A 26,991-nucleotide genomic window follows, 5' to 3' on the forward strand; every position below is an offset into this window, starting at 1 on the left:
AGGTCATAGGTCCAAATACCCCGACTAGCTGCAGACGTGGTCCCATTGAGACGCTGCATCTATTGGTCCAGGGAGTCGCGATCAATGGTGATAGTATAACGTTCTCCACTCCTTCAGTGGGTAGAGCTAAGCTGCCCCTGAGCAAGGCACCTAACCTCGGACTTGTGCCTGAACAGGTGGACTACTGTGGATGTGAGTGAAGTGATGCTGGAAAAAGAGACTTTAGCTCAATGAAATTAAAGTCAAATATAAAGAATAATTTAGAAATGCCAAAAGCAGAAAAGTGACTGTTGAGAGAAACCAAACAGAATCAAAAATCTGAATCTTTTCTGGTATCTGAGTCTTTTTTTGTTCATTTTGTTCATTCCTTGTCTTTTTTTCTTTCAGTCTCTTCCTTTTGGTCTTCCCTCCTCTATCAGAGCTGAAACATAGCAGCAGCTTCACTCATTCACCTCCCTGACTAATTGCAACACATAACTGCACCTATTCTCATTCATATATTCTGTATATTCTGATTGTTTTCAAAATAAATGCAAATATTTTACCTTTTGCGTCCTTGCAGGAAACCATTTTGGTCCAGAATATGAATTCTTCCAATCTGCAGGCGTCTGTCTTTAATGGAATGAAGTGCAGCCCATTCTTCACTGTTTCAGGTGGATCAGCAGCTCACACTCACTCTGACACTTTAGTACACTGCACCCTGCCTCTACTTACTGAGCTGTCACACACACACACACACACACACACACACACACACACACACACACACACACACACACACACACACACACACACACACACACACACACACACACACACACACACACACACACACACACACTCGTGGAAAGGGATTTTGCCTTCAAAATAAAAGCACAAAATCTACTATTTGTAATATCACCATATCAATCCGCACCGTGTTTTACCAGCTGGGGCCGATAACAGAGTTACGTTGATGGTTTCACCAACAGAGATGTTCTAGTTTGCGAGGAAATCCATCCAAACGGACGGTCAGATTTTGGGTAAGAGTTTGTGAGTTTGGATGCTCTGGATTTTACTTACTTTACAAATATATTATTAAAAAGTCTCAAGCGCAACACATTATTTTGAAGGTTTAGAAAGGAAGTCTTGTATTCACTGACTTTCAACTTAACGTTGTTGCGCCTCTCAGTTTAAATGAGCTCCGAGCTCCTCAGCCCATAAGAGCCCATGGCGCCATCTTGTGGTCGTGCTCATGAAATACACTGTCTTAACTCCACGTTATGTACTTTTAAAGTTTAAACAATATGGCACTAATTTAAAACCACAAAAGCACCAGAACCTCTTCTTTTCATCAACATATAGCAATCCATGCCTAAGGGAGACTGTTTGAATTTGTTTTACTTAATATTTTGTTAAATAAATGACACCTTGTCACAAAATGACAAAATATGATTTGGTTTCTATAAAGGAATCATTTGTGTCATTTCATAGAGAATCGTGTCCACAAGAGAACACTGATGTTTTCTTCTCCTGGTTTTTATTTAATATCGTCTTATTTTATTACAAAGCACAGAATAACGCAGCGGAAGATTCATTCATGTGTGGCGACTTTAAAGGATCTGAACCTGAATTCTCATAGAATGAAACAAATCTGTCGGTCCAGGTCCAGGTCCAGGTCCAGGTCCAGGTCCAGGTCCAGGTCTCTCCTCTCCTCTCCTCTCCTCTCCTCTCCTCTCCTCTCCTCCTCCTCCTCCTCCTCCTCCTCCTTCAGCCCTCGCGCGGCTTTTTCCTCCCACTCTGTCGTCTGTTGATGACGTCAATGTAATGGCCGCCATCGCTGTTCTGTGCAGCGTTTTTTATTTTCTCCACTACAGCGGATGAATTAAACCGTCTCGTATTCATTGTAGCGTCGTGCGGTCCTGTGAGAGGGAGAGGGCGCGTCTCATCGCAGCTGTGCCGTCTTTGAAGACCTCCAGGTCAGCAAGGTGATTGACAATGTGTGTGTGCTAGCCGGCGGAGTTAGCGCCGCGGCTCGCCTCAGCGGGACGCATTGTTACCGAGCGGGGCCGAGCGAGCCGCCGGGGCCGCTACACGGACGTCGTCGTGGGGCTCCGTTTGTGCCCCGGTTGACCGGTCGGGTGGTTCGGCCTCGCCCGTGCTTTTCGGTGTTTGCTCGGGGCGGATGGAGCCTCGCTCTCCCGCGGGCTGCGCGGTGATAAGTTTCGGGCCTTGTTGCTAGCCAGCGCGCAGCAGCTATTAGCATGTTAGCAGCTAATGAAGCGATGCGGCGTTCACAAAGTTGAACGTGTTTAGTTTGTGTGTGCACTGAAGTGAAGCCTCTTCTCCACATCTGACCTTCGGTCATGTGCAGCTTGTCTCGAGTTATCATGCTAACATCTTTTGTGCTAAGGCAGACGCCGTTCATTAGTGTATAGTTTAAATCTTATTATAAATTAACACCGTTTCACCAGAGCTCCGTGTCTCTACAGATATGAGTTTGTTGGCGTTGTAGAAAGTTGTTATGACTGCATAAGAACACGTACATGGTTAAAGTTTCCTGTTCCGCGGGTCGGACCCGAGTAGGCAGCTTCCCTTTTAAAATATTCCATTAAAAAACACAAAATTACGAAGACAAATGTGCAATGAAAAAACTTGTAGATCTGAAAACAACGCGCTTCGAACAGCGACCGAAGCTCAAGCGACTTAAGTAGACAACAGTGATGTCATCAAGCGAGCGAAGCTACAACATTGATTTCATTCAAACCGAGCTACAGCAGTGACGTCATCCAAGCTAAGACAGTTACAGCAGTGATGTCATCCATATGTAGGAACTGTTTGGGGTTTTAAAAAGTGGCTGAGCAGAATTACAGAGTTTGGCAGGATGGAAGTTTGGAGAAACTGCTGTCAGCTCAGAAGCCCCAGAGTCTGAATGAGGAAGAGTGTGAGTCTGAGACACACAGAGGGGGGAGCTAAGAGGATCAATCAACACAAACACTTTTCTCTGACGGAACTGATCTTCACCTCCTGGAGCTCTGTGTCAACATAATGTTTGTGTTCATGCTCATCTGAAACACGTCTGTAAGGAAATGTTGAGTTGACTTTTTTGCTGTTTGTTTACAGCAGAACATTGTTCGATGGATACTCCTGAAAGCCCGACCCAGTCCCCTCAGTCCCCTGAGGAGGAGGAGAAGGGCCTGTCTGACAGTGAGCTGCTGGATTCTGCTGATGAAGATGAGGACGGAGTCCTCTCAGACAACGAGATAGTCAACGAAGAGAATGGCAGGTTGGTGGAGGAAGAAGAAGAAGAGGCTGAAGGAAGCAGAGGAAGAGGTTCAGAATTAGAGGATGGGGAAGAAGATGACGAGGTGGTGCCCGACTTTGTCTCTGACCCAGAGGATGAGGAGGAGCCCCTTGGAGGAGGAAGAGCAGTGGGACAAGAGGACGAGACCATTTTGTTGATGGAGGGAGATGAAGATGGTCCTCGGGCGAGCCGTTTGGATGCAGACGAGGAGGGGGAGGATACAGTGATTGACACCCCTCAATCACCAGATTCTGAGCCAGAGCAATTGAAGGGCTTCGTCAATGAAGAGGACGGAGAGGAGAGGGAAGAAGAAGAGAGAGACGGGTACAGGGATTACAGGAAGGAGGCGTTAGCAGGACCTGCTGGTGGAACAGCAGAGGTGGATGATGAAGATGAGGAGGACTACAAAAACCAGGCAGGAGAGGAAGAGGAAGAAGAAAGGAGAGCGGAGGAGGAGGAACGGGAGAGGAAGAGGAGGGTTGTCGCTGTGCGAGAGATGAAGATTGACTCTGCATCTGTTTCAAGGGACCTGGATGAGCACGAGTTGGATTACGACGAGGAGGTCCCGGAGGAGCCCAGCGTCCCGACACACGAAGAAGAGGAGGACGAGGAGGATGCTAAACTGGAGGGGGAGGAAGAGGAGGAGAGCGGGGACAAGAGCAGCATTACTAAGAAAAGGGAGAAGAAGCCCATCCTCCCCCCGTCTCCCAGTGACAAAGGAGGGAGGAAGGCAGAGGACTCCAAAGGGCCCGACAGGGTGAGGAGAGACTCCTTCCGCGACAAGAAGAAGGACGAAGACGATGGAGAGATCGATGAAGGAGAGATCGATGTAAGTGATCTGTAGCTTCTAGTTGAGACCTTTTTGAGCTTTAGTGACACGAGGCATCACGCCGTTCTGTCAGGTTGAGCCAGAACAGGCGTTTACACTCAGGAGGAGCACAAGTGATGTACTGATGTTGGTCCATTGGTGGATGTGCAGTCAGTCCATCTGCACCATGAGCAGCTGGATGTGTCAATCAATCTGCAGATGATCGGTGCTTATTGAGCTCTTTTGTTATGGACGACTTTAAATGATCCAATAGGAGAATTACAATATTAACCAATGATGTTGAAAGCTTGTAATATATATACATATTTGAATTCTATTGAAGTCACGGACCAGTAAATGGTGCATTTTCACTTTCACACTCAGTGACCTGCGTCTTACACTTTCTTTGTTCTTGGAGTTGTGCAGAAAGAGATTAAATGTTTAAGCCTGTTCCCTATATTTAAAGTTCTGAGAGAGGGCCTGGAATCTTGTCTCAGCACAGATTGGAATAGTTTAGATGCTCCGTAATGATTCCGTGTGTGTGTGTGTGTGTGTGTGTGTGTGTGTGTGTGTGTGTGTGTGTGTGTGTGTGTGTGTGTGTGTGTGTGTGTGTGTGTGTGTGTGTGTGTGTGTGTGTGTGTGTGTGTGTGTGTGTGTGTGTGTGTGTGTGTGTGTGTGTGTGTGTGTGTGTGTGTGTGTGTGTGTGTGTAGGATGATGACCTGGAGGAAGGAGAGGTCAAGGATCCATCAGACAGGAAGATCAGGCCACGGCCCATCTGCAGGTTCTTCGTCAAAGGTAGGTGGAGCCTGGGAGTGCTGCTGTGTTTTCACTCTGCTGGTATCTGTTGTGATTGAGCTTTGAGTTGATTGGTTGAAGGATTGTCACTCTGTGCTGGGAGTTGTAATTACACGTCTGTTCCAGCAGATGGTGCCATCGTACTAAGTTGTTTTAGATTCAGTGTGTTCACATACTGGCTCAAGAATATACAAGAGTACTCGCAACGAATCAGAGTGTATTACTGAAGAGTGTATTCTCTTTCATGAAACCACTAATGCCCCTGTAGTTATTTCTTGCTGCTGAAATATGTTTTCCTCCGTTTCTTTGGCTTGTCTGGTGTAACTGAGCTGTGTGTTTGGTGTTTCCTTTAGGAAATTGCACTTGGGGGATGAACTGTAGGTTCATCCACCCTGGGGTCAATGACAAAGGTAACTACTCCCTCATCAGTAAGCCGGACCTCTTCTCACCCAACGGAGCGCCCCCTGGAGGACCCCACCCGCTCATGCCCAATAACCCCTGGGTAGGTCTCACTCCTGTCTCTACCTGTCAGAAGCGATGTTTGGAGTCAGGCTGTTCTAAGTTCTAATAATGTGGAAAATATCTAAATCAAGTTCATGAATAAAATTATACATAGAAAAGGAAAAAGGAGACAAGAAATGTCTTGTGTATGTAATGACTCATACGTCTGCCCTGATCTGAGTGCAAATGGTCAGGAAGTTGCTCTCCAGCCTGTGTGCAAGTGTGTGACTCGTCTCTGTCCTTGTCTCAGGGTGGGCCTGCGGTGGAGGAGCTCCCTCCTCCTCCTCCTCCAGTGGAGCCTCCTGTGGAGAGCGCCTGGGAGAGGGGCCTGAGGCACGCCAAAGAGGTGAACACCTGCACATCTGCCATTGAGACCTGCTAGAGCTAGAAGATCAGAACATACAAGATGTGACGTGATCATTGTTTATCAAAGAAGGGAAGCCAACATGTGATCCCTTTGATTAATTGGTGGAGATGCCAGATCCTGATTTAGGTAAACAACATCCGGTTAAAGATATGTTAGGGTAAAAGGCATCCCTGGGGAAACGTTCAGGAAGCTGCATGTTGGTGCTGCGGGGCTGAAACACAGCAGAGACGTTCCTCCTCTGAGACATTCCTCCTTTGATACTGTTATCAGTTTATCACTGTGATAATAGATACATTAATCACAATTTCTAATATTTGGACAATAAAGTGAGAAAATGTGGAACACTTAACTGTTTTTATAGTGAACTATATTGAATCATATCACATTTGGTTTAGTTTGATGCTATCATTTATTCCCTGGGCTCTGTTGAACTCTTGAAACAATGGCTGCCCTTTGTTGGCACTGGTGTGAACACGACGTGTGATCCAGTGTGTGTGTGTGTCTGGGCCCGTGTTCCCTTCAGGTGCTCAAGAAGGCCACCATTCGCAAGGAGCAGGAGCCGGACTTTGAGGAGAAGCGCTTCAACGTGACCATCGGAGAAGACGAGAGAGAATTTGATAAGGAGAACGATTTCTTCAGGGAGCGCAGCTACCGCATCGTCAGAGAGTAAGACGTGCTCGCACCCAGCGCCCCTTCATTTGCTCGCTGGCTGCTTGATTAGATGCACCACAGCCATCAATCAAACCTCCATGAAGCTGACTGTGCTCAGTGTTTGTTTGGTTGTTGATCCATCTCAGCGGTGCTTTTACATAAACATCACACACACACACACACGTATAACCCCATAATGACCTCTGAGAGGAGTCAGCACACCCCAACAATACATTTATGTTCATAATCATAGATTTATTTCTTTCTACATTGAATGTTAAATAACTGGATCAACCAAACACTGCTCGTGTTTGGATGCTAGTTTAACACGTTTCTGTCTCCCTCCTTTCAGTGACATGGAATTCAGAGACCCCGTCTATAGGTGAGCGACATCATCCTCTGTTCCTCCACAGAATCTCTGCTTTAGACTGTAATATAGTCATGAAACCTCAGATTGGGTCCTGACCCTGAGAAAAGAACTTTAAAACCTCGGTGCTGCTGTTGAACAATGATTGACAGTTGGAATGGTAACGAATGAATGAAGAGTACAGCAGGTGTGGGCATGTCATGTTGATGGGTTTTGCTTTGAGTAGAGCAGTGTTTTTCAACCGGTGTGACTAGAATATCACCTGACTAGAGATCTGACTAGACTACTGACCAGACTAGAGATCACCTGACTAGAGATCGTCAGGTGTGCCGTGGGAAATTATCCAACTTCACTTAATTAGTCCGCGAGCCGATCCGGGCCGGCAGATGGCTCAGGATTTGTGGGGTGTAAAATATGTGCCTTGGCTCAAAACAGGTTGAAATACACCGGAGTAGAGAATCACTGAACCTGTTCATAGTGAAGAGAGGAAGAAGGAGTTTCTACAAATCTAAGGATTTTGTTATCAGACACACAAGTTGCAGTGTGGCAGCTGAGTCAGACTCACTTCATAAATGGATTTGACTCTTTTATGTTCTTCAAGTTCATGGTGATTAGTGACCTCCTCAGTGAGAACAGGGATCATGTGTGTGTGTTGTGCCCTCCACAGTGACCCCTATGCTGACCCCTATTATGACTATGAGATGGAGGCCCTGTGGCGCGGAGGCCAGTATGAGAACTTCAGAGTGCAGTACACTGAGGCTCCTCTGCCGTACGGCTACAGTGTGAGTCACCTGCTCACCGAGAGTAAACCTGCCTTTACCTTTCACATTCCATCAGTCCAGGGAGGCAGAATATGAAAACATGAGAAGATCTACTCAAATGAGAGTGAGCGTCTTTGCTTTAACGTTGACCTGAAAGCCACATGCATCCCATTCCCACAGGAGCGAGAACGAGACGCCCGGGACCCCCGAGAGCGACCCCGCGAACGGGAGCGTGAGAGGGATCACCGCGAGAGGGAGCGGAGGCAGCGGGAGAGGGAGCGCGAGCGGGAGAGGGAGCGCGAGAAGGAGAGGATGCGCAGGAAGGAGGAGTGGGAGAAAGACCGGATGAAGCGAGACGAGAAGGAGCGGCCGAGGATGCGTCCTCCTCGGGACGCCAGGGAGAAGAAGGAGGAGGACAAGATGAAGCCGCGCTCCCCCATCAGCCTGCCGCCAAAGTAGGTGTGATGGATGCAGTTTGTCTCTGCAGTCCAGCCTTTGTCCTAATGTCAACACCGGAGTCATGCTTTACTTGTACGTTATCGCTCTGTTATCTGATCCAAGAGCAATCACAAGTGGTTGCACTGCAGACTTGCTGCTCGTTACACACTCGTATTCTAATGGAGCTTAATGTGAGCGATGATAAGTGCTTAGAGAAACTGCACCAGAGCGGAGAAGTCCTCGGTTTCACTTCCCCCTCCTGCTTCACTTACTGTGCGTGTGTTACGTACTGTTACCAACTCTAACTGTCCAATAATGTTGACAGTCAAATGTGGGACTGTAAAGCTTCTGGCCAGGTTGAACCTGTGGCAGCTTGTGAGCGTGTTCCTCTGCTGGGGGGGGGTTGTGTTTTCACCAAGATGAAGTAAACCGTTTAAACGTGATTCCATTGCTGGCTGTGTGGCGTAGGAACTGCTTTAGGTTACTATGGTTACACCCAGTTTGCACTGGAGTTTGACCTTGTGTTTCATTGTCTTTATTTGGTTTAGATGTTTGCACGTTGCATGAAAGAAAGTACGACAAACGTGTTTATTGACGCGTGTGTGTGTGTGTGTGTGTGCGTGTGCGTGTGCGTGTGCGTGTGCGTGTGCGTGTGCGTGTGTGTGTGTGTGTTGCTTTATAAGCACTTCTGGTTCATTTCTTTATTCATTCCCAGAATGTTTCCCTAAGTTCACATGTCTGAATACACACTTTGACTCCATCATTGTCTCTCTCACACACACACCCACACTTACACACACACACACACACACACAGAGGTGGAAAGCTTAGTGTTTTCTCCCTCACATGCAGCAGAGGGATGAAGGGGCACACTGGCTCTCTGCTGCTTTCTCTCTTTGTCACATTTGCTCACTGGAGTCTGAGGCTCAGAGGAAGCTGAGATGAAGAGAACCTCACATGTGGCTGAAAAGAAGGAAATGACTTCATCCTTCATGTGTGCACTCGCTCTGATCTTCTCATAAAGCCCATATTGAAAGCAGAACATGAGGTTTTCTCTCTTAGTACCTATTATCACACTGACCAAACTTGCTTTGGGACATTTGGAAGAAGTTGTAAAACAGGATGAAGCATCACACAGAAGGTGTGTGTGTGCGTGCGTGCGTGTGTGCGTGTGTGTGTGTGTCTTATTAGTCTTCAGACAGCTTGAGGCGTGTTAACACTCATCACCACTACATGGTAGCAGACAGACGGTGCAGCCACGTTTCACACCATAACAGTTTTGAGTTCAGCGTGTCAGAAAGCCCCTGTGTGGGCTGAGCCTCACACTGAACTGTGTAGCTGTGGTGTCGTAGTCCTCCTCCTCTTCGTCTGAGTCCAGGGCTTCCAGGAATTAATAGTCCCTTCAAAGAGGTGTTTGTTAATATTGATAACGTCAGGAGTGTGTACACGTCACACCACTTATCTTCTCTAAGTACTTGATTGTGTTGCTGACGTCCACATTGCGTAAGTGCCTTTATTATTTTCACAGCAGCATTGTTTGCATGTGAAACCTGCAGCTCGTGCCAGCGTGTGTGTGTGTGTGTGTGTGTGTGTGTGTGTGTGTGTGTGTGTGTGTGTGTGTGTGTGTGTGTGTGTGTGTGTGTGTGTGTGTGTGTGTGTGTGTGTGTGTGTGTGTGTGTGTGTGTGTGTGTGTGTGTGTGTGTGTGTGTGTGTGTGTGTGTGTGTGTGTGGGTGGGTGGGTGGGTGGGTGGGTGGGTGGGTGGGTGGGTGGGTGGTCTGACGTATTCCTCCTGTCGCTCCATGCGGCACACACACTGTGGCCAGGCTCCCGGGCCTCAGCTTGACACAGGTCTCACTTGGAAACGTTGGCACAATGTTGGAATTAAGTGAGGTGTTCCTAGTTCACCTGTCATGAGGGACGTGACGTTCCTACTACCCCCCTCTGGAAACGAGCTTGATTCAACACGTCACGCTCCTCTCCTTCTATTGTGTTCTTTAGTGACATGACATCATAATGAGGCAATGCTCCTTGTATAGTCATTGGGACACATTGGAATCCTCCCTCTGTCCAAATCATGTCCAGGGTTGTACGGTCATCTGCAACTGCAGCAGAAACTTGGTCCTGACCTGAGCCTGCAGGTCCCACCTGCACTCACACGTGATTCAGATAGAGTCAGGAGTCTTTCCAGATGTATTCTGCCGTGTAGTTCTCTAGTTGGGCTACATGTGGAAGGGGACTTGAGCTTACAGTCAAACCGGTTCATGGCTGTGACTCTCAGGAGCTCCAGGACCTGAACACGCTTTACTTTACACAACACAAGGTCCTGAATAAAAGCACATTCTGTTTTTGTGTGGTCGACACTTTCACAGCTTCCTTTCAGGTTAGAGCTTCTTTGCCAGAAACATTCAGCACTGCTTTATAGAATAAGGTCAACCAGTTTATGTTGAGCATAAGGTAAACAAAGCTTCCAAAGCTCTGCCAGCATGACGTGACCTTTTGTTGCGCTGTGGCTTTATCTGATTACTTGGCCCCTTTCCTTTGTTCCTTTATTGCTTCCTCAAAGGAAGCATTCTGTGAATGTGCTGTATTTCACAGCTTAAATTAGCTCCAGTGTTGTGCTTCTATTTTTAGCCCAGCTCTAATCTGTTATTACCTCACCTGTGGACTTTTCTGTGTGGGTGGAGCCTAAATCAGCCTGTGATGTAATCAGAGGACTTACAGGTGAGCGGCTCCAGGTTGTGTTTGTCCTCTGGTTACATGAAGTACAGAGCCGCTCATCCAGAGGCCAACCTGAAGGATAAGAAGAGACACACACACACATATAACACACACATAATGGCATCATAGCTGCGAGTCATTCATGCGATGGAGCGACAGGACGAGTCTCCGCTCACGCTTCCTTCATTTCCTCCAACAAATATTTGGACGGATACTTAAAGCTGAAGAACATTACACACATATTTATAAACACTGATTCTCTCCTCTGGAAAGTCCCGTGTTTTGTAGATATGATCTAACTTTAGGGAGGCAGTGGCTCAGTGGGTAGAGCTTCCGCTTGGGAACCGGAGGGTTGCCGGTTCGAGCCCCTGCCGAGGTGCCCCTGAGCAAGGCACCGAACCCTCAATTGCTCCCCCCTCTGTGAAGGGTGGTGATGTAATGTAAGTCGCAAAAATGATCGTAATGTAATGTAACTTTAGTGAACACACTCATTGGTGCTATCTAAGAGATGGATTGTTTCAAAATACTCTCAGAATAAAAATAGCCTCTGCTCCGTGCCGACAAGGCTCTGGTGTTTACACAACTAGAGGTTCTCACGCACACACACACACACACACACACACACACACACACACACACACACACACACACACACACACACACACACAAAATGAGGACCATAGCAACCAGGCCAGACAGGTGGGGACACGTGGGGACACTATCTGTTCTGTCAGCGAGTCTGACCTGTCATTGACCTTTGACTTCCTCTCAGTCATGAGGTTTCCATACGGTGTAGATGTTGTGGATGAATCCTCCCCTGTGTTTTTGTTCATTGTTGTCTCTTCCCCTCAGCCTCAGGCCGATGGAGCCGCCCACAAAGAAGGAAGCTGTTCCCGTCACGAGGCGGCCGGATGAGTGGAAGGACCCGTGGCGTCGGTCCAAATCTCCCAGGAGACGGCCCGGGCTGGGCTCCCCGCCGCGAGGACGGCGGCGACATCGGCCCTCGGGCTCCTCTGTCTCCCTGTCCAACTCCTCCAGGTAAAGGAGGAGCAGATGCTCCCACAGGGACCGAGTCACTATTTGTTCATAAACGGCCATAGCCGGATCTAGGACCGGGACTCGCTCAGCTTGTTAAACGTGTGTCGACGCCTCCCTGTGCTCTGTGTGTTGCAGGTCTTCGTCTCGCTCTTCGTCCTACACGGGCTCCGGATCCTCGCGCTCTCGCTCACGCAGCCGCTCGTCCTCGTTCAGCTCTTACTCCAGCCGCTCGTCCCAGCACAGCTCCTTCACCGGCAGCCGCTCCAGGTACACGTGTATAAAACCTACCAGCCTAATGTGGCGCTGAAGCTTTGAGCGCAGGAACACGCAGTAGAAACAAACACACCTCTTCCTGGAATCTAGAATTTCATTGAGTTTAGCGGAATAACACTACCGTGCCGTTTTCCTTCCCTCCCTTAACTTTCCTTGTAGGTCCCGGTCTTTCTCCACGTCTCCCTCCCCGAGTCCAGCAGCACAGAGGAACCCTAAGAACAAAGCCGAGCTGCCCCCTGCAGTGCCTAAAGGGTCAATGTAAACATGATGCTGTACCTCACACACACATCTTCTAGATTGATCCACTGCTGGATTGATAGTTGATGCCTGCCTGTCACCACAAACCACAGAGTGCCTTTTCCCCCCCCACAGGCTGCCGCTGAAGCCCGGTGCCATGCCCCCACCCCGCAGGGACAAGCCTCCCGTGAAGAAAGCCCCCAGCCCCCCGCCGCCGGGAGCGCCGCAGGGCCGACCTCCCAAACCGCCACCAGAGGGAGCCAAGCCGCCGACCGCCAATCCCAGAGAGGGCGGGGCCGGAGGTGTGGCCTTAGGTGCGGGCGGAGGGGGCGGTACCGGGGGGCCGGGAGGCGGCGTGGGGAGACCCCCGCCGCCGAGAGAATCTGGGAAGCCTCCCAACCAAAGGGAAGGCAGGAAGAAAGAACGCCAGCCTCATCCTCCCCGCAGGTACGTCTGCGGACGATGTCATCACCACTTCAACTTTCACACAATAGCACACACGCCTCCTGGTGTCAGAGTCAAGCTGACGTGTAAGAGACTGCTTTCTTTGATCCGAAACATTCTGAGTCTGTTTGGTGCTGACTTGTGGGTGTGTGTGGGTGTGTGTGTGTGTGTGTGTGTGGGTGTGTGTGGGTGGGAGAACGCTGGCATTTTTCAGTGAGCTGGGTGAATTGGAAGCGTGCCCAGAATGAACAAAGACGCCGTTGACCTTCACCAGATACATTTGCATGGAGCGGAAGTGTTTACGGGGCGCGTGTGTGTGTGTGTGTGTGTGTGTGTGTGGCTCCCACAGCTGAGCGTGTTTGGGGAACACCGCAGTGTGTGTGGGAGGCAGGGTTTCACTGGCAAATCTCTCTATCAGTTAGAGAGGAAGAGTTATGGAGCAGAAAGGTGTGTGTGTGTGTGTGTGTGTGTGTGTGTGATCCTCTGCTCCTTCACACAGCTGTTGGCCCATAAACTTTTGACGTGTAGTTTTTCAGCTGAAACTAGCCGATGAAGGAATTTGCTTCACACACACACACACACTTACACACTCTTACACACTCACTCACTCACTCACTCGCTCACTCACACTCTCTCTCTCTCTCTCTCTCTCTCTCTCTCTCTCTCTCTCTCTCTCTCTCTCTCTCTCTCTCTCTCTCTCTCTCTCTCTCTCTCTCTCTCTCTCTCACTCACTCACCTATATCAGATGTACACCTGTAGAGTTCTGATCTTATTGGTTCTGTCTTTCTCGGACCTCTGTGCTTCGGTTCTCTTCTGAGCCTACGAGCTGAGCGAGCGACATCATGATGGAGGGCTGGAGGTTCAGTCCAGCTCTTGTTTTGCGTGGTCCAGCAGCCCTGTAGCTTTTTGAACTTGTTCATTTGTCCCCCTGTTGCTGCTCCTCACACACCGGCTCTCTCTAATCTGACTGCTCTGCCTGGTGTCTCTGCTGGAGCTCTGCTGCTCTGCTGGAGCTCTGCTGCTCTGCTGGAGCTCTGCTGCTCTGCTGGAGCTCTGCTGGCTGTCACACAGTTTCACTTCAGAAAGACGACTTGGGAACCGGTTTCTGCAGTCAGAAGGTATCGATGAGCGGAAGTGTTTACGGGGCGCGTGTGTGTGTGTGTGTGTGTGTGTGTGTGTGTGTGTGTGGCTCCCATAGCTGAGCGTGTTTGGGGAACACCGCAGTGTGTGTGGGAGGCAGGGTTTCACTGGCAAATCTCTCTATCAGTTAGAGAGGAAGAGTTATGGAGCAGAAAGGTGTGTGTGTGTGTGTGTGTGTGTGTGTGTGTGTGTGTGATCCTCTGCTCCTTCACACAGCTGTTGGCCCATAAACTTTTGACGTGTAGTTTTTCAGCTGAAACTAGCCGATGAAGGAATTTGCTTCACACATACACACACACTTACACACTCTTACACACTCACTCACTCACTCACTCACTCACTCACTCACTCACTCACTCACTCACTCTCTCTCTCTCTCTCTCTCTCTGTCTCTCTCTCTCTCTGTCTCTCTGTCTCTCTGTCTCTGTCTCTCTCTCTCTCTCTCTCTCTCTCTCTCACACACACCTATATCAGATGTACACCTGTAGAGTTCTGATCTTATTGGTTCTGTCTTTCTCGGACCTCTGTGCTTCGGTTCTCTTCTGAGCCTACGAGCTGAGCGAGCGACATCATGATGGAGGGCTGGAGGTTCAGTCCAGCTCTTGTTTTGCGTGGTCCAGCAGCCCTGTAGCTTTTTGAACTTGTTCATTTGTCCCCCTGTTGCTGCTCCTCACACACCGGCTCTCTCTAATCTGACTGCTCTGCCTGGTGTCTCTGCTGGAGCTCTGCTGCTCTGCTGGAGCTCTGCTGCTCTGCTGGAGCTCTGCTGGAGCTCTGCTGCTCTGCTGGAGCTCTGCTGCTCTGCTGGAGCTCTGCTGGCTGTCACACAGTTTCACTTCAGAAAGACGACTTGGGAACCGGTTTCTGCAGCCAGAAGGTATCGATGAGATGCACGACCTCATCTCCTTCACATGAATGGAAAAGCAGGGTTGAACTGTGAACCTTTGACATGTTGAGTCCAACCTGCACCATGAAGGCAAAGATATCTGCAGTATAGAAAAGGAAATGCCATCCCAGCTGTTTGTGAAGCTGCAACATAAGAAACAGAGGACAGAAGGCCGAATGAAACCTTTAGATGAGAAGCAGAATCTAATCATACTGAGATCAGACAGAAGGCAGCAGAGGGATGCATGCGTTTGCCACCATGTTAAGCAACAGAAATGACAAACTGTGGACTATGACAAGAAATAAATGGAGTCTGAAGCTGCATTATATTGCTTTAATCTTCATTTTGACTTCTTGTTTTAAAGTCCCTGTCTCTGTCTTCCAGGCGGACTGTGAGTGGGAGCGTTAGTGGAAGTGGCAGCAGTTTCACGGGTTCTAGCTCCAGGTCCAGATCCTCCTCCAACTCCCTCTCACACTCACGTTCCGGATCAAGAAAATCAAGGTTCTCGCTCACATTCACATGTGGACCAGTTGCACGGCGTAGATAATGGGGACGTTAAGCAGAGACGGCTGCGAGACGGCGGCAGTAACCGCAACATGCGCATCGCCATGTTATTGCAAATTGGCTGCAGTTGAGGCTTCACCTAGCAGGCCGGCGCTCGAGTGAACGCCTCCGCCAAACAGCACAGATCCAACCCCCGGTCACACTTCCCTTCCTCTCAGACGTCGCTGCTTCAAGTCCCGACTAACTGATTCAACACTTTCATCATAACCTGTTGATTCCCTTCCCTCTGTTCTTGGTTCTTGTGTGTTGTGTCATCGTGGCGTGGCAGTCATTGGTCTTTATGAGAGCTTGAGTGTGATCTCATAATGACAGAGGCCCGTGTGTAGCAGGAGCTTCTGTGTGTGTTGAAGGTGCAGTGTAGCGTGCGGGGTGTGTGTCGTCGTCATGACGCAAGACCGGAACTCGTCAGGCAGCTTATCTGAACAGTGACGTGTTGCTCAATGGCATACCGGCATGATGAGGTAATGCTCTCTCTCCACAGATCTCTGAGCGTGAGCAGCGTGTCGTCGGTGTCGTCGGCCTCGTCCAGCAGCAGTTCTGTGCGCAGCGCCGATACGGACGACATGTACGCCGACCTGGCCAGCCCCGTGTCCTCGGCCAGCTCCCGCTCGCCCACGCCCAGCCACCCCCGCAAAGAACGAGGGGCCCCGAGGGACCGACCGCCACACGGCAGAGACAAGGCCAGGGGTCAGTGAGAGGCCTGACTCTGACCTTTGACCCTCATGGAATATTTAAAGGACTGAAAGTGTTTTACTGTCACAAAGAATATGTTTATTATCTTTCTCTAAATGTCTTTGGTCCTAGCAGAGAAACCGTCTAAGAAAGACGAAGCCTTCAGGGAGGATCGCAGGAAGGCCGACGTGGGCGGCCCCCCCCCTAGAGGAGGAAACCCCCCGTCCAGATCAGGGCCGGGCAGCAGAGGGGGCCCCCCTCTACACCCCCCACCCACCAACATGGGCCCACCGGGAAACTATGGAGGTTCAGGCTCCCACAAAGACATCAAACTCACGCTCCTCAACAAGGTAAGTGTGTGTGTTGCTCTTGTTTTCTAATCTTTCATTTCTAATCTGTCCTTTTCTCTCATTCATCATAGTACCTAACTTATCACTCTTCTACTCTAGCTCTAGTTTTGCTCTTAGCTGTTGGTTTAGGAAGGAAATGCACTTAGGATTTCTTGTGACCTGAAGTTCTTTTATCTTCCTTTGTCGAACACACTTATTGTAAGTCGCTTTGGATAAAAGCGTCTGCTACATGATGTAATGTAATGTGATGTGATGTGATGTAGTGTGATGTGATGTGTGGGTGGATGGGTGTGTGTGTGTGTGTGTGTGTGTGTGTGTGTGGGTGGAATGAGTCTAAGCTCAGAGAAAGAAAAAACGATACGTTTGACCTTTTAACCCAAGCACGCCTTCATCAGGCATTCCGGGTTTGTAAGGAGAAAAATCCTGATCATTCTAATATTATTACAAAGTTACAAAGATGTCAAACACTGTTGTAAACACTGAATGTGCGGTGTCGTCCTCCAGCAGCAGGCAGACAAAGGCAACAGGAAGCGCTACATGCCGTCAGACAAAGACCGGCCGGGTTCGCCCCTGAGCAAGAGAATGGCCATGTCTCCAGACAGAGGTGAGGAGGAGGAAGAGCAGGCACACGGCAGAAACACTCTGCTGCTGCTCTGACAGCTTTATGTTCTCGTCCCCTCATGTCCGCTCATCCTCTCACTAGCTACATCTATTCTTTACACAATCCCTTAAAGGAGGCTTAACATTAGAAATGTGAGCTTCCCTCTTCTGTGTTGGTAGAAATGAACTGTTATCACTATGATCCACTGTTTCAGACGTCCTGTATCTTTGTACAAACAGTGATGAAGGACGTCTCCTCGTTAGAAGCTGAACACATTGTTTCCATATTGGTGTTTGTTTACATTATTCCCCGACTCTGAACCAAGCAGGTCTGAACACATGATCATCAGTCATACAGATGGTCTGTCTGACCCAGCCTCAGGTGGGTGAGACAGGTCTGTGGTGACCTCATGATGTTTGAGGAGAGAGAGCAGCAGGTTTGACCTTTACCAAACAAATGGGCCACAGATCCATGACTTCCTGTTGAGAGCTCAAACTCCACCTGAAGGGAAATGTTCTGACGTGTTTGTACTTGTGGAAGTTCAATAACTTCACCAAGCGGTCACAGGTTTCTGTCTCCATGGTAACACGGTTTAAACTTCCCTCCATCGGCACCGTCCGGCCTCGCTAACCCGTGACGCTTCTGCTTTACAGGCCGTGATAAGAGGGCGCCCGGCCGACCCCCGCTCTCCCCACGGATGGACCGACCCAGAGGCCAGGGGCCGCGACCCTTGCTCCCGCAGGGAGACAGGTGGGTGTGCGTCACTGCTCCTGTTCAAATCTCTCACTGTGATCACGTGGAACAGACGGAACATTCCAGTGATTTATTGAGAAGTTCTTAGTCCAAATGAGGAACATCTCCTCGTGTGTGTGTGTGTGTGTGTGTGTGTGTGTGTGTGTGTGTGTGTGTGTGTGTGTGTGTGTGTGTGTGTGTGTGTGTGTGTGTGTGTGTGTGTGTGTGTGTGTGTGTGTGTGTGTGTGTGTGTGTGTGTGTGTGTGTGTGTGTGTGTGTGTGTGTGTGTGTGTGTGTGTGTGTGTGTGTGTGTGTGTGTGTGTGTGTGTGTTATTGTTTTGCTCTCTTTCCTGCTGCAGTGTGATGTGAGTGTAATCGTCCCTGTCTGTCTTTAGGAAACGCCCTCTGTCTCCACCTGCCAAGTCGTCGGGTAAAGGCCCGGCGGTGCCGTCGGGTAAGCCGGCCGGCCCGGGCTCGGCCTCTGCCACGGGCTCCGGCTCCAACAAGCCCAGCAACACGCTGTCCCGTCGCGAGGAGCTGCTGAAACAGCTGAAAGCCGTAGAGGACGCCATCGCCCGGAAACGAGCGAAGATCCCTGCCAAATAAGAGAGAAAGGAGCCGCTCCTTGCCTGTTGGCCCGCCCGCCGGTCTGCACGGCGCCGTGAGCCGGGGCAGCGCCGAGGGTGACGGGATGAAGTGATCCGCCTTCAGTGATGACGCGTCACATGGGACTGGACCTGTAAAAATGTTCTCCGGTTCTTGTATAAAGTCGTATAAAGTGGCTGATGAACAAAAGTGGCCGCCAAAAAAAAAAGAAACATGTTCTGCTCGTTTGCCCTCAGATGTTTGGCTGCGTTGCTCCCAGGTGGGCTCAGTTTAGCTCCAGTAAGCCTCTGAATGTGTCGGGGAAGAGGAGCAGACCAAGGAGTGTGGGCTGGGGGGGGAGTGGCCATTTTGTAGTAGGGGATTGTGGGCCAGCGCTCTTCCTCACTCCCGACTGGCTCTGATCTGTTCAGTGAAAAGGAAGAATCTGAAACTGTGTCTGTCCAGTAACAGATGTCTGCACATTAAACCAAGAATCTCTTTCTCTCCCGTCTCTTCTCTTCCGTCGCTCTTCCTCTCTCTTCTCGGCCGTGCGGAGTGTGTGCCTGACTGACGGCCCGCCGCCATTCACGAGACATCTTTGTACAAAACTACAAATCATTTCTTAAACCTCCGTATTGGACCCTGTGAAGACGCGGTGAACGTCCGCAGGGTCTCGACCCGACGACCTGCGCTGCTGTCACACCTGTTCATCAGATTCTGTCAAAGTAAAGAGTCTGTCCATAGAAACATGTGAGTGTGTGTGACAGGCGTGAAGCGTTGCTTTTTTAATCTGCAGCCTTTTCTTTTCTTCTTAGCTCTAAAGTGATAAACTGATGTTTTATTTGTGTCACATTTTTAGTTCAGAGTGTGAGAGGTGGGACGTTAGAGACCAGATATCTTTCTTTTGTGACAAAGGCTTCTAAATAAACTATTTTGATAAAGAGAATGTGAGCGTGTGGCAGATTTCTGAAGGTGTAAAGATGAAACATGAAGCTGCTGCTGCTGCTGCGTCCCCCCGCTGAGGCTTTCACACATTTCCAACTTCCTGTTTTCATTCCGGGGGCTGATGTTATTAGGTCGCGGTCATGCTTTCATACTCACTCCTCCACTTCTGCTCTCCAGCTTGGCAGCACCACGGTGCACACTGAGTGTTCTGTCCTCGTCTCTACCGTTCACCCTCTCTGCTCAGTTCCGTCCGCTCCTACGTTGTAAACGTTGAGGAGTTGAAGGATCTTTTGCCTTCTGTTTACAGTTGAACATCTGTCTCTCTGCAGTGGTGGATGACATCATGTCTGTGCTGACGGACCTCGTCACACAGGAGGAAACGTAAACGTCGCTCCGCCTCCTGCTCACTCAGAGCTTAGATCCCAGCAGAAGCTTCAGCTTTTAAACTGATTCTCAGGTTAGTTGCCTCAGTGACGTCTCTTATGATTTATACTCTATAGAACGTCTAAAGCCTCTAAAGCTCACCCTGAAGGAGGATCACCCTGGATACACATCTGACCTTTGACCCTCAGCCCTCTGCACGTTATCATGGATCTCTATTCTATAGTAACTTCCAGTTGCTTTCTCACTTCAGCCAATCAAAGATTTCACCCTGAAAGGAATTGAAGTCGAATCCAAATGGTGTTGTGGCAACTTCTGGAACGCCACAGTGTTCAGCAGAGATCAGTCACTTTGTCGGAGTAAACAAAGTTTATTCACATTTGCAGATGGAGGAGAGATCCGTGTGCTCAGGAAGCTCACCTAGCTCTCTGGCCCACAAAGGGAAAAGAACTGTGGCTCGCAGTTAGGCTCGTGACCTGTAAGTCCATATAAGGTGTGACCTGAAGTTCTTTTATCTACCTTTGTTGAATGCACTTATTGGAAGTCGCTTTGGATAAAAGCGTCTGCTACATGATCCTGATGTAATGAAATGAAATGAAATGTAATACGCTGAGAAGAACCCTGTTACTGGGCAAATTATGACTCTGACCTTAAGGCCAAAACCAGATACAACCGGTTTTCTGCTGGACAGGAGAAACCCTGAACAACGGTCAGCATAAGATACACATCGTATAAGCATACTAATACACACTAATACACACTGATACACACTGATACACACTAATACACACTGATACACACTGATACACACTAATACACACTGATACACACTGATACACACTGATACACACTAATACACACTAATACACACTGATACACACTGATACACACTAATACACACTGATACACACTAATACACACTGATACACACTGATACACACTGATACACACTGATACACACTAATACACACTAATACACACTGATACACACTGATACACACTAATACACACTGATACACACTGATACACACTAATACACACTAATACACACTGATACACACTAATACACACTGATACACACTGATACACACTAATACACACTGATACACACTAATACACACTGATACACACTGATACACACTAATACACACTGATACACACTGATACACACTAATACACACTGATACACACTAATACACACTGATACACACTGATACACACTAATACACACTGGTACACACTAATACACACTAATACACACTAATACACACTGATACACACTGATACACACTAATACACACTGATACACACTAATACACATTAATACACACTAATACACACTGATACACACTAATACACACTAATACACACTGATACACACTGATACACACTGATACACACTGATACACACTGATACACACTAATACACACTGATACACACTGATACACACTAATACACACTGATACACACTGATACACACTAATACACACTGATACACACTGATACACACTAATACACACTGATACACACTAATTCACAGTGAGTGTACAAAATTGCCGTTACAGTTTCTTCAGGATGAACTCCCTGAAAACCCTTGAAATGAATTGTATCCTGGTTGGCGTCACACTAAGGTGCTCCCTACCACGTATTGAACCACACATGAGCAGCAACCCTAACATCACCATGGTGACTGCTGGTATATCGCCACATCACGCCAGTGTTGGTTTGATGTGACTGAAGTGTGAGAGACGGATCATAATGACACGTTCAGGCTTGTAAGTGAGGAAGTTTGGATTAACAGGTGAAGAAGACACACACACACACACACACACACACACACACACACAGAGGTACTGAATGCTGGAAAGTTAATGGCAAAAGCCCGGGGCAGAGACATGCATGATAAGAGGCATTCCCCTGTTAATGTCTAACCACACACACACACACACACACACACACACACCTGGCCCCAAATAATACTTTGCCATTTAATCAGGTTAAGTTTTGAATTTTGAATGATTCATCCTCGGGTCGTCACACTGTACTTTCACCTATTGGGACATGCTGGACACACCTGTGTGTGTGTGTGTGTGTGTGTGTGTGTGTTTCAGTTTAGGAACAATAAGTGACACCAGAGGAGCTTCTTACCTCACAGATGGCTCTCAGACACAAAGCAGCTCAGTCGTCACCTGAGCTCCTCTCAGCTCCACTCTGAATCTTTCTGGAAATTTTCCTGGCAGGAGCGCTGGGATCCAACTTTAACCTCTGAGGAGAGAAGGCTGTTTGCTTCATTACACTTTATTTACTCATTCAGTTATTTACATTTATCATTAATCAATGACTTAGTGAAAGAGATGATCATCTTCATCATCATCATCATCATCATCATCATCTTTCTCAATAATACAAACAGCGATAGAGAGATACCCCGCCCACACACACACACACACGTGTATGTGAGAGAGACTGCATTCTTCCTGTATGCCGTCACAGCAAGGGAGAAAATCCCTGGGCGGACGTGTGACGCGCTGCCTCACTGCGCATGCGTGTTCTGCGCCTCTTACATTTTGTCTTTGGGAAGAGGAAGTCCAGCAACTAAATAATAACACTATTTCCATTTCCTCATGTGCGCACGGTTTTTCCCAGATCGACGATATAAATACAGAGCGTTGACACCATGAAGCACACACACTCACACACTCACACACTCACAAACAGAGGAGCAGCATGGACGTGAAACAGGTGAGTGACCAACTGACAGGACCAGCTGCTCTCATCTTCCTCCTCTGAGGCAGCCCTTCATCACCTTCTCCCCTGTCTCTTCCCAGATCCCGGCCTTCCTCCTCCTCCTCCTCTTCCTCCTGGTCCCGGTGTGGAGCTCCATTCAGCCGTGTTACCTTGAGCATGAGCTGCAGGACAAAGCGGAGCGGAAGCTGAGGAGCCACTACCTGCAGCCGCCGGAGCCCGCACACGTATCCAGCGCCGACTCCCCGGTCTCCTGCCCCGTGGAGCGCTACCAGGACCTGGTCCCCCAAAGTGACAGGTCCCTGTCGCCATGGAGATTCGTGTAAGTCCTCCATCTGCTGTCCCCTAACCTCAGCATCCACGCCAGGATCTCTAAAGTCTGAATGCGTAAAGCCAAGAAAACACAAACATTGAATGGAGCCGTGCTCTGTCAGATGAAAAGCCCGTATGTGGAATCTGTGCGGATAGAAGTCCTATTGAGTTTCTCATATAATCCTTCAATTAGTCTCAAACCAGAAACCCTGGAGAGGTGCGGAGAGAGAGAGAGAGAGAGTGTGTGTGTGTGTGTGTGTGTGTGTGTGTGTGTGTGTGTGTGTGTGTGTGTGAGAGAGAGAGAGACAGAGAGACAGAGAGACAGAGAGACAGAGCAAATCTTCCAGCGCGCCTTTTACGCACAATCTGATGTTTTTACGCACTGCAGAGCGCAGTTACGCTCTAATGCAGCGGTCACGTTCATTCATATCAAACCTATAGCTCTTCTAAATGTTTAGTGTGGTGCATTAAAGGTGTCAAATTCAGATGATAATCCAGATCCAAGCGTCTCCTAAAACACTTGGTCACTTGGACACTTGGAGCAGAGGAAGACGCGCGCGCAGGCACATTTACATCATCAGCGTCATTGTAATCTCTGGTTGGTTCAGGTTCAAACGTGCCAAAGCTTCCCGGTCACTCCTGTAGTTTCGTTAATCCTGAACTCATCAATTATCATGACGTAGCGTATACATGAACACGTCACGGATGACGTCAGATGAAGCGTGAAACATCTTGAGCGCTCGAGTCATTTCCCGTCATGTCGAGGCTCCCGAGCGTTTGCACGTTTCATTCGTGTGTGTCTGTGTGTGTGTGTGTGTGTGTGTGCGCGCGCGCGCGTGCGTGCGTGCGTGCGTGTGATCTGTCAATGACGTGTCCTCCACTTGTCCCCGTTAAGTGTAAACTTAAATGGCAAATAAAGCAATTCTGACTTTGATTCTGATTCTGATTATGTCCTCACCTTGCCTCTTCGCCCCCCTTCAGGTATGACGTCAACCTGGCGCGCTTCCCCTCCAGGCTGGCCGTGGCTCAGTGCCTCTGTTCCGGCTGCATCCTGGTCTCCGTGACCAACGGGGTGCAGGAGGAGAGCATGAACTACAACTCTGCCCTCGTCCTCCAGAGCAGGCTGCTGCTCAGGAAGGAGCTCTGCGAGGACGGACGGAGGTACCGACTGGTGCCCGACAAGGTGACCGTCCCGGTGGGCTGCACCTGCGTCCGGCCCAAAGTCCACTCCTCCTAGAGGGGACGGCTCCCGAGCGGCTCCAGAGCGGCTCCAGAGCGGCTCCAGAGCGGCTCCAGAGCGGCTCCAGAGCGGCTCCAGAGCTCCATGTTGTGTTTGTTTTAAAACGCACCAAGTTCACTGTAAACTGCGGGTGACGGCGGCTGCTCTGCGGCTGGAGACACTTTCACTCTTTCACTCTTTCACTCTTTCACTCTTAGACCTGTAACATCCAATCACAGCGCAGTAAAGTGCAGCTCAGAATGTGATTTTACAGAATTGTAATGTTTTTCAACACGAGGATCATTGCGTGAAACTCTGTGGGAATCAAACCTTTACAAAAGAAGGAACAGTAGGGACAATTGGGAGGTTTGTGTCAAAGTGGCTCTGAATCCTTGTCCATGACACTGCAGTACTTGAAAGCCACCAGATGATGGCAGCACAACCCAGAGTCCCGCTCATTCACTGCAGCAGCCTGAAGTCCTGCTGCAGCTTCTTTACCTGTTTACTGAAGTCTCCGCTTGTTTGCTGTCTCCGCTTGTGTACTAAGTGTCTCCGCTCAGAGCTCCGCCCCTCCCGCAGCTCATGTCAGCTGTTGAGTCTTATTGTAAAGTCTTTAACAGGCTGTTTGTCTTCTAAACTCACCTGTGGTGCTTTCAGGTGTTTTACCGTGAACACGTGTTCACATGTGGATTGATGCTTTGTCATCATAGAAACTAGCTATTGTATAGTTACGTTAAGTTATAATTTAAAGCGAATAATATTTTAATAATAAATTATTTAGTTTGTTTCAGTTTTTAGAATTCTGACAACTGGCTTTTGTGAAGCAGAGAAGTCAAATGTATTTATTTATGATTTTGTTTTTATCATATAAGCTGAATTCAGCTTCTTTAAAAATGAAAAATAAAGACAAACGTGAAAATCTCCACGTGTGGAGTCAAAACATGTGTTTTATATTTGACTGAATTGTTGTTGTTGAATATTTCTAACCTATTTATTTAGAATGTTCTTCAATTAAAAAATTATATTTCTTAAAAGTTCCTCACACAATTTTAAATTTCAATAATCGAGCCTGTTTCTTTGTTTGGTTCTGTTGTTTGTAGTAAACTGTGTTGGTAAAATAACACTGATTAACTCCAAAGAGCTGAAGGGCAACAATCCGAGGTATAAAAGGCGTGAAACAGCGCCGCCTGTGGCCTAAAGAGGCGTTCAGTTCAGCGAGACCTGGAGGAACAGAAGCGCCATGAGGTCCCCCTGGGCTCACCTACGAAAAGAAAACTCGCCTGTGCAGCGGGACGGCGTGTTTTCACCCGTCTGTCTGTCTGTCTGTCTGTCTGTCTATTTCACACACACACACGCACACACACACACACACACACACACACACACACACACACACACACACTTGTCTTGTCTGCTGTAGAATAAAGTTAAAATCATTCATCAACATTTTGCAGGAAAAAAATGCACACAAACATTGAAGTTCTTAGGTGAAAAAAGAATGAAGTTATGAGATAAAAGTCATATTTCCCTCTAATGTGTGGAAGACAGAAATCTAAAGCTGCACAGAGAAGCTCAAACTTTGACACAAATGTTCTCTGTTCTACATAAATCCAGGAACAATAACCTCATCTAAAAACCTCAAACCTAAAAGTCTGATTGACCCCAAACGCCTCTGCCTTCCTGCCGTCTGGTGTGTTCCCCCGACAACTTCCTGTCCCGGGTCAGTAATCAATCAGCTGTTTGTATTCTTATGTTGGATCGGGACGCGTCGTGGTTCAACATGTGAAGGAGAAATCTCATGTTCTCTGTGGAAATGATGGCGTGTTGCGACATGTAGACCGGTGGATAATTGAGGAAGAAGAGTCTTCCATCTAGGAAAATGTGATTTCTGTACGTCTTCCCCCTCCGTCATGTTTGTCTCACCCTCATCTTCTCATTCTCTTGTTTCATCCTCTGCCTCAGTGATCTCTCCTTCAACCGCCTCTCCTCCATCTCTCTGGAGGGTCTGCAGGGCCTCACCCACCTGAGGCTGACGGGCAACCTGCAGCTGAGGGCCCCCCTGCCCCTGCAGCACACTCAGGTACGCTGCTGAGGGAGATGTGAGTGTCCAGTCACACTTTGAGTTCATTCACACCAGGTTGGTTTCTGTTTCCAGAGTGGCCCAGCTGCCGTTTTGCAGCGGCGCTTTGTTGTTTATTTCACGAGACATCACGCAGGCTGAAGGTGCAAAGAAGCTCAGAGGAACCCGAGCAGGTGCTGGTCTGTGTCTGACTGAGGACATCACTCATCTCCTCACAGCCTCAGTTCAGCTCTGGAGGGTGAAGTTTGTTAAACTCTTCTTCCATCCAGACACTGGAATCATTTTTTCCTGAATATATTTTTCTAGATTTATTTAGCAGAATTGTTTTTTTGTAACTTGCAGAATTCAAATACATTTTATAGAAGTCATTCTTTCAAAATTCATTTCAGTTATAATCGAAGAAATGTAATCCATGAAATGAAGCAAATGTGCTCTGGAACATGAAGGCAGCGAGCGTCAGATGGCTTCTGTGTTTCTTCTTCTCTCTCCTATTTGTTGTGCTTTCTGGAGTCACGTCAGGTGAGCAGGGTCGAGGCCCCTGGTGTTTAAGCCTCTTTGTTTTTATATTTATATTTACCTTGTCGGCCAGCTACCATGTGTTTTTATGCACTATAACATAATGAATGTGTCTTATTGAACCATCAACTATCCGACCATAATTGACAAATGTAAATAAATAAGAAATTCAAAATCTACCTATTCTAGAAATTTCCAGTTTTGAATGTAGTAATTCCCCATGGCAACCGTCTGTATGGAGTTACGAACACCGAGACTCAATGAAGCACAGGAGAAGTTCATGGTTCTTTAGAAAATAATTTAATCACATTTAATCCAACATACAAAAGCAGCAGTGGAGGACGGAGCTCCTCTGCTAATACTCTGTAATCACTGTGTAGTAGAACTTTGACACAAAAAGACAGATTGCACATGTGAACACGTTAACGAGGTCCCGACTGTCTCGTCCCGGGTCGGTTTGGTTCCACTTGGGCGAATTTTAATCAGTTAAACAAAATGGGCAAAAAAAAGAAATTCATTCATTCTGGTTTGAGGGGTTTTAGACGCTGTCGCATCGCTACAGGGGAAGAATGCCTTCAC

The 26,991-nt window shown here is 48.3% G+C and overlaps 2 protein-coding genes across 8 annotated transcripts; both read left to right on the top strand.

Moving 5' to 3' along the window:
• The first annotated feature begins 1,787 nt into the window (after nt 1-1,787).
• Nucleotides 1,788-18,469, top strand: zc3h18 (zinc finger CCCH-type containing 18). Of its 7 annotated transcripts, none has more exons than XM_076170748.1 (19): nt 1,788-1,967; nt 3,103-4,112; nt 4,803-4,887; nt 5,241-5,389; nt 5,639-5,734; nt 6,279-6,421; nt 6,759-6,788; nt 7,441-7,555; nt 7,715-7,989; nt 11,544-11,729; nt 11,865-11,996; nt 12,162-12,260; nt 12,375-12,686; nt 15,094-15,210; nt 15,755-15,960; nt 16,078-16,295; nt 16,800-16,899; nt 17,550-17,646; nt 18,024-18,469. In XM_076170748.1, the coding sequence occupies exons 2-19, from the start codon at nt 3,117-3,119 to the stop codon at nt 18,232-18,234; spliced, it is 3,567 nt and encodes a 1,188-aa protein (XP_076026863.1). In that variant the 5' UTR covers nt 1,788-1,967; nt 3,103-3,116; the 3' UTR covers nt 18,235-18,469. The 7 variants fall into 7 exon arrangements, with proteins under 7 accessions (XP_076026863.1, XP_076026868.1, XP_076026867.1 ...); XM_076170753.1 differs by having other exon boundaries at nt 16,803-16,899; XM_076170752.1 differs by having other exon boundaries at nt 16,081-16,295.
• A 3,658-nt stretch (nt 18,470-22,127) lies between these two features.
• Nucleotides 22,128-23,834, top strand: il17c (interleukin 17c). The gene is made up of 3 exons (XM_076170760.1): nt 22,128-22,282; nt 22,369-22,607; nt 23,579-23,834. The coding sequence occupies exons 1-3, from the start codon at nt 22,268-22,270 to the stop codon at nt 23,832-23,834; spliced, it is 510 nt and encodes a 169-aa protein (XP_076026875.1). The 5' UTR covers nt 22,128-22,267.
• The last annotated feature ends 3,157 nt before the right edge of the window (nt 23,835-26,991 follow it).

This window comes from Genypterus blacodes, unplaced genomic scaffold (genome assembly GCF_046128005.1).
Source record: "Genypterus blacodes isolate CSIRO-AG114 ecotype Tasmania unplaced genomic scaffold, CSIRO-AGI_Gbla_v1 ptg000231l_1, whole genome shotgun sequence".
Classification (NCBI taxonomy): Eukaryota; Metazoa; Chordata; class Actinopteri; order Ophidiiformes; family Ophidiidae; genus Genypterus; species Genypterus blacodes.